Consider the following 9,754-nt stretch of genomic DNA (forward strand, 5'->3'; position numbering starts at 1 on the left):
AGTTCTTCCCTATTTCCAAAATAATGAAACTGTTTTAAAACAAACCAAAACATCTGTCCAAAAGAGTGTTGTCCCCTTCAGCATAGTTACATTGAGAGGTTATTTGTTGAATTCCAGTAATGTTGTGTTGTAAGTCCCTTTTAGCTATATCTTTAGAGTCAATTAGCCACACAGAGGAAATAAAACACCCATTATTTTAGAGTCACATTTTGGTTTAACTCAAAAGAAGATTGACCAGTTTGAAAGTCATTATTTACCTATTCCAGATAATATAAAAATCATATTTCCCTTCAAAAGAGAAAGATTTGCCATCATTGAAGGTTTTCAAAAGAATATTCTGTAAGCCCTACAGATGATTTCAAAGAGAACATCAAGAATGTTTTGAGCAGTGACAGTTTTTGAAATGAGCATAGTCATTGATAAAAACGGTGACAAATTTATTGATAATTCAATAGATACTTGGTCCTTCAAAATACCCAAACAAACCTTACCAAGTCAAAGATCACTCCTTTAAGGTACATAAATCTTGTATTGTTTTTGTTTTGTCATCATGTTAATTTTATAGTTGCACCTGGTACTAATACTGGCCAATAAGTTGGAGTTGTAGAAAAAGGTCATTTCATATTTAATATGGATTTGAGGTCAATTTTGAGTAAATGTTTCAGAACTCTGAATTTGCTGCTAAACTCAAAGCATTGTTGTCATGTTTGAACTGCCCTAGAGTGATAGCCATTTTTTAAAATTGCATTTGATTATTGAATTTCAACAGTTTCATTTGCATAAAAATCAGATATCCTTGATTGTACTGGGGTTCAAAACATAAACCTCCAAGATATCACTAGACAGCAATTGATATGATAAAGATCAAAAGATTCTGGTGAACTTTTTAACATGAACAAATGCTAACCCAAGCTTAATGTGCAGAATGAGGGAGATGATGACCAGACGTGATCTACTTTGATCAGACCACATCTAAACCAGCCTGTCTAGTCCTGTACCCATTTTTGAGGAAAGACATTGATAAACTGAAATGTTGGGATGTGTTACCTGAGTGCTTTAGGGAGGATTTGGACCTCAATTTGAGTGAAATGCAAATTCCTAAAATGAATTTTAGGCAGGGTGAGGAGTGAATATGATAGCTGTCTTCCAGTAAGAGCCACATAGAAGACCAAAGTTAGTCATTTTGGTGGGACCAGATATCAATAATACTAGAGCCAATGGAAAGAGTTTACAAGGATGTGAATTTATTTCAGTGTTTAGGGGAAAGGTTCCTGTTAGTACTGTTCAAAAATGCAATAATCTGCTTTATAAGGTCGTAGAGGTCTAATAGCAGAGATATAATAATAAATAATTTGTCACATATATTGTATAAGGACTTTTCTACTTAAACACTAACTGATTTCAGTCTTATCACACTTGCCCAGTAGCAATATGACATGTGTCTGGTTCCTTCCTATAGCTTCTTATGCTGATAATTTAATATGTATTTTAAAAGGCGAACTTTGATATGTAGTTAGATTTTAAAATTTTACTTTGTTAAATTCTTTGTATTTCAGAAACTTAAACATAAACACAGGTTTCTAGTTTATAAACAGCACTATACTTATATCAATAATTATTAAATTGGGAGGACAAAAATATCTATATGAGGGCTTTCTTGAAAGATGAAATGCTTTTTTTTTTTTTTAAATAAAACAAATCTATTCCCCAAATTACCAATCTGTTTTATGTTAACATCACTTTGTGTTATTGTTAACAATGTCCCCCATCTCCAATGCTGACAGCTGTACACATTAAAGATTCTTTGGCAGAAACTCACTTTACTCTTTAAAATTTTTTTCCATGGCCACTTTTTATATTATCATAATCTGCATTTATTGAGCACCCATTGTGTGCAAAGCACTAATATTAAGTGCTATGGCATAGAAAACATCAATTTTAAAATTATGTAACCTAACCAAAGTTCTGCAAAAGTACAATCCATATTCACAAGTGCTAAGGATAGTTGGGGGCGGGAAACTGAAGCAAAATAGGATGTCAGACAAAGCCTTAATTTAAGGTAATTATTGACCCATATTTTGAGAAAGTAGTTTTGTTTCTCTTAAGAAAAATAGTATGTCAACAATAGCTGTAGTTTAAAGGGATAGATTTTGGGTAAGTGTCAAGAAGCATACTTGTTTGTGTCCTATAGGCTAAAGGAGGACAGTTAAGGGACCTCAGAACCCATGTAAAGTTGTAATTTGTAAAAGGTTATTAGGAGCAACCATATATCTCTAAAAAAAAGTAATGTCATAGCTGGGGTAAAGGCATGCTTCACTGTGGATTCTAGGTAAGATTTGAAAATTGGGCTTCCTGTGTATTGTCCTTCAGATGCTTTCAAGGCTTTTACCTGTGCTATCAACAATGGAATTTCTAACATTTAAAATGTGTGCATAATTTTAAAAAATTAACAGGTGTCCCTTATTGTGATGGTTCTACATGTTATACCCAAGGCGGCCACTACTTTGTCTTTTTTCTAGACCCAGCAGCTCCAAGCGACTCAAATTAACATAACAGTGGAAAAACCAGAGGCAAAGAAGTGGTCAGGACACCAAGGGTTTACAGCCTTGGACTAGGGCTGTGATTGTGAATAGAGAGAGGAGGAGGAGGGACTAAATCCAGAAAACAGCAAGATTTGCAGTTAGTCCAGGAGGAATGATATACAAAAAGGACAGATACCAAGACTTTGAGGGGTGGTAAGATTGAATGCTAGTGATGGCAATGGGGAAGTTAAAATCATTATAATAGCTGATTCTTATAATACTATATTAAGTTTAGATATACTTTATATATATAATCTAATTTGACCCTCACAACATCCCTGTGAGGTAGGTACCCTCGGTATTATCACCCTCATTGTGACCCTTATTTGCCCATTATAGCCATGTGTTTTTTATATATATATATATATATATATATATATATATATTTTATCAAAGGGGAGATTTGAAACCAGACTTCCCTGAGATTTGGCAAGGAGAAGAAAATATGTGACGGGGATATGAAAGTTGATTTCTAAAGAATGAGTAAATGAAGTTCCAGAGTGTCAAAAAACATAGACATGACTAAGAGTTAAATTGAGAAGAGAGTCCAGCTCAGAGACAAATGAGACTGAGAACTTAGAGCATTAGTTCACATTAAGAAAGATGAACCCAGTGGCCTTAATATGTAGGCTAAAGAGAATAGGAGAAACTTTCGATAGGTCTCTTGAACCGTGATAGCCCCTTGTACTGTCCAAGATCATAGGCCAAGATTTTGCTGTAATCTTGGTCAAGAGTTGCTGAAGGTAGATAAAATACGCTCTTCCCATAAGTCCAGCTTCGAACCAGTGTTTTCAGATATAGGAGAAAAGGTTCCAAAATTCTGTCCTTGGCTGTTAGAACCAGAGAGCCCAACTCCACTCCTGCTTGGATCAGGCAGGCAGTTCACATCTACCTCAAGAGGCAGCAGGGGAACCAAATGTTCCCCTTCAGTTCCAAGAGGAGTGTGGCTGAGGAAAAGCTCTGGTCCTGCTGAGGGATTATAGGGCTTTCCTCTCTGTCGACGAGATTTGGCACGTCTGTTCTGGAACCAGACCTAGAAGAACATGAGAAAAAAATTTCATGAGTAAAAGTTTTTACTACCACTGTGGGATGATCATAACTCAAGCAATAAATAAATTCAATACAAAGTCCTGTGATTTAACAAAGAGCTGGGTACCCATCAGCTGGTTAGATATGATTAATTATATTAAGCTTCAATTTCTCCAATTGCTACATAACTATTTCTGTATTTTATGGAAATATTCTGAGCAGAAAGTAAGATCATTTATGCAAAAAATATTCTTGTAGAAGTAAAAGTGTGCCATGTTTTTCAGAATATGCTTTTATAATTAAAGATAATAGGTAAAACTTTTTCCCAGAAGCTTTTTTCATAGAACTCTATACAAATACAATAAAGATACCATCAGCCTCCCAAAAAAAAAACACAACAAATCTGACATGGGCTCTCTTCTCATTTGCCCTTCTTATCATTTCTTTTGGCGATGTCAGTTCTTCCCATGGTTCAATTATCACTGCTATACAGATGACCCCTCAAAACTTATCTCCAACCCTAAATTCTGGCCAGAACTCTTAGTTGTAGCATTTCCAACTCCCTGATAGAAATTTCTACCTCTTTGTCTGGTCAGCACCTTAAACTTGATGCATAAAAAAGCAACTCATCACCTTCTCCCAAATCTATCCCTCTTCTTCCTCTTGCTCTTTCTCCTTACGCTTTTTCCTTTTCTTCCTCTTTTATTTCTCCTCCTGCTCTTGCTTCTTCTCTTTTCCATTTCTTATCCTCTTCCATATATTCCCTTTCTCGTCTTCCTCTTTTATTTACTATTTGTATTGATATCTTCTGTGTCCAATCACCTGGGTTCACAACTTAAGTGATGAACCCTTTGGCTTCTTTGGCTTCTTTCTTACTCCCCGTACCCATTTAAAATGGTAAAGCCTTAACTTCTAGATCAAGCTTTCTGAAATATTTTCCCCACCTTTCATTCCTACCATAAGCATCTTTAGAGTTCATAACTTCTTCCTGATACAAACTATCCTTTATATTGTTGATATCCCAGTAAATCATCCTAATGCACCATTCTAGCTGTCACTGTAAAACCTATTGATTCCCAACTTCCTACCAAATTAAGTATAAATTCAGCCTGGCACTCAAAACCTCTCTTGATCCATCTTCATCCAACATCTGCTTTGACCTTGTTTCATAAAGGATCCATGCCCTTGCCCTCACCCCACGTACCTAGCCCTGTACTCCAACCAAAATGTTCCATTTCTTCTTCCATCATATCCCCATTCCCATGTATTCTATCTTTGTTCAGTCCACTCTGTGCTTTAGTTTTCCTTCTTCCTTTAGGTAAATTCACTTCACTCCTCTAAGATATCATCCAGGATACTATATCCCCTATCAGGTGAGGTCCTTTTCACTCCTTTGAGAACACAGCATGAGTCACGCTCAGCTTTTTCTCTCAACCAATTCACAATTTGTTCTTTATACTTGAGACATTTAATAAATTCTTGTTTAATGGAAATATTGGGTGTTTAAAGACGTCTGCCAGGGCAAGAATTCATTGGCATAAATGTCCCCCAAGCTCCCATCTCTCCACAAAAAACACACACCTCAAAACACTAAAATATGAGGACTTCTAAGGGCAGGAACATTTTTTGTCTTTGTAACCTCATTATCTAGCATAGTTCATATAGTAGATGGTAGGTGCCCCAAAATATTTGTTAAATTGAATCTACATTGTCTTGAGTTCTGGGTAAACAGAAAAATTGCACATAAGTTCAACTGAATTGAATTAAATGAGAAAAAATACAGTGGGCCAGGAATAAGGCCTAATCACAAAGGAACATTTTATAAATTAACTCAGAATTTTGTAGGGCTTTAAGGCAAAGCTTCTTAAATTTTTTCCTTGCAACTTCTTTTTGCCAAAGAAATTTTTATATGACCCTGGGTATATCGCTATATAACATATACAAATTAAACATTTACTGATAACCAGTCATAATTTTGCAACCCCCCCATTCAGTTATAAGACTCCATATGGGTCATGAACTACAGTGTTAGAAGCTAGACAGATATTTGCCATACAATGATCCTGAAAGGGAGATAATGCAAATAGTCATTTTTCTTAATTTTACTTATGAGGAAGCCAAGGCTCAGAGAAAGCATTATGCATAAAATAGATACTAAGTTTATACTTAATAGCATTTATAGAGTACCTTCAAGTTTGCAAAGCACTGTACATGTTATTTAATTTTATTCTCATGTATATTTTATGTTAGCCTAATAAATGAATATATGTATTAATTTTATTTATGCTTTTTTAAAAATATGCACTTGTTTTCTCCCCCATTAGAATGTAAGTTCATAACAAATAGAGATTGTTTTCTTTCTCAGCAAAGTACCTGACACATAGTAAAAACTTAAAAGATATTTGCTGATTGATTGATTGACATTAAGTGACTTGCTTGTGGTCACCTACCCAGTCTCTGGACTCCAGGTGAATTTCAGTGATTTTTTTCCACCATCCCCACTGAGCACTTTCCCATTTGAGCTAGCCTCAGAAGTATCCTAAATGTAATCCATGCTTCCCCCATTTAATACTAGAGCTTATTAGTATAAGACTCGGCCTGAAACCCTAACCTGGAAACCTCTCCCAAAGCCCTGGAGTTTATAAACTAAAATCATTACAATCTGAAGAACCAGAAGCAGATAATCAGAGAGATCTCTCTCTGGCATTTTCCCAACTTTTTCTCCTCAACTTTTGACAGACTTGTCACTCAAAAGAAGCCCCAACCTACCTACCTTTCCAGTCTGCACATTCCTTCTCTCCACCCACACTGGGTATACACAAGACAAATTGACCTTTTATTTCCAATTAGGAAGCAATAGAGATTGCTGGTGGTAGTGGATAGTAGTATTGGCCTTGGAGTCTAGAAAATGAGTTTAAATCCAGCCTCACACATTTACTAACTGTGTAACCCTGGGCAAAGCCATTAAAATGCTCCCTGCCTCAATTTCCTCATCTGTAAGGTGGGGATCATAAGAGCACCCACTTTGCCTGCTCGTAAGGCTCAAAATTAAGGATATTTGTCAAAACACCCGGCCCATAACAAGTGCTACCTGTTCCCTTTTCTGCTTTTCTCCCCTCCAAATAGCCCATTGCATCTTTTTCTTTCATATCTGCATGCCTTCCTCACCTATCTCGGCATCCCGGGTTCCCTTCACAGCTCAGGTCAGATTTCACCTTAAATGCGGTCCTTTTTGATCTTTCCCTTTAAAATCACTTTTTATCTATTTTGTGTAAACCTGTATATATACACATGGGCTTACAAGCATTCCCTGTCTACACCATAAACTCCTTGAGGGTAGAGACTGTTTTCCCTGGGTTTTTAACGGCCAACACCTCATCTCACACACATGGCTCTCTGTAAATGCTTGTTTGATCACCAATAGGCAGCAGCTACTAGAACATTATCCTTATCCTGGGCTCCTCTTCCCCTCACCTTAAGGAAGTATCAGAACTTAAGGATACCTCCCAAGGACCAAATAGATTTCTGCATTTCTTGCAGGGCCGGGTCCTTCTAGTTAATACTATAAACTTTAATCGCCCCCTCTGAGAAAAACCTCTTTAGAGTCTTCTAACATAAAAGTCCTGACCCTCACCCCAAGCTCTTAGGTCCCTGGTAAAGTCGGCTTGATTGTTAGAAGCAATTTAAATACACTTCAGTTCCATCCCACAAACGGGAAGGTGAGAGGGGCAGCCCGGCGGAGTGGCTCTGACATCCAGCCTGACCACGGGCAGAGCAGCGGACCGCAATCATCCGCTCAAGCTTTAGGAATAATGTTAACGGGCCGGGCCGGGCCCTGGGAAACAGATGCCTAATATCGCGAGCCCTGGCTACTCGAGGTCCCTCAGGGACTGCTCCCCGACCTCGGTTCTCCGGGTGTGAAACGAACAGGATGGACTAGAGAGCTTCCGACGGCCTTTCGGGCGCTTCTCGAGGATTCTAGGAAGTTACAGGTGGGTCCCCGATTTGCAAGTTTCCAGAGCGCTGGAGAGAGCCCCTGTTTGAGCTTTTTCCTTCCCCCACCCTTCAAAAAAGCCCCCCAAAGAATACGAGTCGCTGCGCTAGGAGCGGGCCCCGAGCCCTGCTGGACTCTCTAAGGGAGAGAGACGGAGAGGAATAGAGATTTCCAGGAATAATTAGGAGAGCAGAGAAATGGGCGAATGAGGTGCCAGAGGGAACTCGGCTTGGTGCGGTGGGAGGCAGGGACCCCAGTCTCCCCGCGGCCCCTCCCTCTCCCTCCTTGCCCCGCTGGGCGCATCCTCACCTGGATCCGGGACTCGGGAAGCCTAGTGAGGGTGGCCAGGCGTTCCCGCAAGGTGATGTCCGGGTACATGGTCCGCCGAAACACCAGTTCCAGCAGCTGCAGCTGCTCCGGACTGAAGGACGTCCTTTTCCTGCGCTGCGACCCCGACCCGGACCCCGACGGGGCTGGCTGCCCTTTGAGCTGCTGCGCCGCAGGCGCCAGGCTGACGGGAAGAAGCGACGCCGGCCCGGACCCGCTCCCGGGGTACCCCTCGTAGGCCGCCGCCGCCGCCGCCGAGGGGCGCAGGTCGGGGCCGGAGCCCGCGGAGGGCGGCGGGCAGGGGCCGGTCCCGGGACTGGAGGGAGGCAGGTAAGCGCTCCCGGGGTAGCTGGGCAGGTAAGCGGGATATTGGGGGCTTTCCCCGAACTGGAGCTGGTTGGGAGCCGCCGTTGTCATCGTGGTGCGGACGGGGTGGTCATCCTGTTAGTTACTCGGGGACCCCTCCGCTATTATACAGTTCCCAGGACCGAGGGCGGGGCGGAAGGTCCGGGACGGAGGAGATCAAAGGGCCGGGTGGGAAAGCCGGGGCCCCCAGACCCCCGGCCCCGCTAGACACCGGTGGGTGATAATCGCTTCCGTAGGCGGAGCTTGGTCTGCAAGTCCAGGGAGGGATGGAGGGGGAGGCGTGAACTTGGGTCCTCCAGCCTCCCACTGTGGACAGTTCCTTCCTTCTCCTCCCCCAGTCCCCGCTCGGCCAATACACATCCCTAACTCTGAAGCTTCTCTTTGGATTCCGGGCCCCGAGCGGCCCGCGGAGGTCAGTGGCCCCAAGGAATGGCTCAAGGCTGGGCCGCGCTCCCTCGGACCCCCCCAGAAAGGAGAGCCCCGGCCCGCTTCAGCCAGGACGCCTCCCCCTCCCACTAGTCCCCCTCACAGGTACCCCGCCAGGTGCCAGACCCAACACGTGGTTGCTCCAACAGTCTCGCCTCCTTCTCTGCGAAGCCGAGACCCTGAGACAGACCGCGGCCGCCGAGGCCGGCTGAGAAAGAACCGGGGACTCCGAAATAACCCGAGTAACCTTGAGATCAGAGGGTCCCGCGTGGGAGGAGCGGGCCTTGGGGAAGCCGGGCAGGGAGCCTGGCCAGGAGTTAGTGTCCTCCAAGAGGGGCTCTCACACCTCAGCGGTAGCGAGGGTTTCTGGGACACCTCTCTCTGAAGAGAGAGAACCAAGCCAGATTTTCATGGAGGCGAAGCCAGGGCTTCTGTGGCAACGAGGCAGCCCCAAGTTCATCTGGGAGAAGGCAGGAGAGTCTCAGAGGCCAGATGACCCGCTGTGGTTCAGTCAACAGTGAAAGAAATTCAGGCTCCACTAGGCCCAGGTCCTCACACCTTAAACTGGGATTCTTAACCGTTTTTTGTGTTTTGGGCCCTTTTGGCTAGTCTGGTGAAAGCCCAGGACCTGTTTTCAGAACAAAGTTTTTAATGCATAAAGTAAAATACATAGGATTACAAAGGAAACCAATAGTATTGAAATAATTTTTTTTAAAAAAAGTTTTTTTTAAGGCCACAGACTTCAGATTAAGACACAGACTTCAGATTAAGAACTCTTGCTCTACAGGCCACTGAGAAAACCTACTTATGTAATGCAATCCTTGCTTGACATTTTCCATTTTCCTTTCAATTTTCCAGTGTATAGAAATTCTGGGGGCGGGTTATAGGCTATAATTCTGAACTTCAAACACTTGGATAGTATAGATTATCTTATGACTTGGAGGTCACTGAAGGGTACCTGAAAGCTTTACTGGTGGTATTCTTCCACATTTTTAGAATTTGCATGAGAATGGATCAGAAGGACACAAAG

At 42.1% G+C, this 9,754-nt stretch overlaps 1 protein-coding gene across 1 annotated transcript; it reads right to left on the bottom strand.

Annotated features, from left to right (window-relative positions):
- Window positions 1–412: 412 nt before the first annotated feature.
- MIXL1 (Mix paired-like homeobox) lies at window positions 413–9,313 on the bottom strand. The gene is made up of 2 exons (XM_031967024.1): window positions 7,915–9,313; window positions 413–3,615 (listed from the first exon to the last, which is right to left on the bottom strand). The coding sequence occupies exons 1-2, from the start codon at window positions 8,347–8,349 to the stop codon at window positions 3,310–3,312; spliced, it is 741 nt and encodes a 246-aa protein (XP_031822884.1). The 5' UTR covers window positions 8,350–9,313; the 3' UTR covers window positions 413–3,309.
- Between the last annotated feature and the right edge of the window lie 441 nt (window positions 9,314–9,754).

The sequence above is a fragment of the Sarcophilus harrisii genome, chromosome 4 (assembly GCF_902635505.1).
Source record: "Sarcophilus harrisii chromosome 4, mSarHar1.11, whole genome shotgun sequence".
NCBI lineage: Eukaryota > Metazoa > Chordata > Mammalia > Dasyuromorphia > Dasyuridae > Sarcophilus > Sarcophilus harrisii.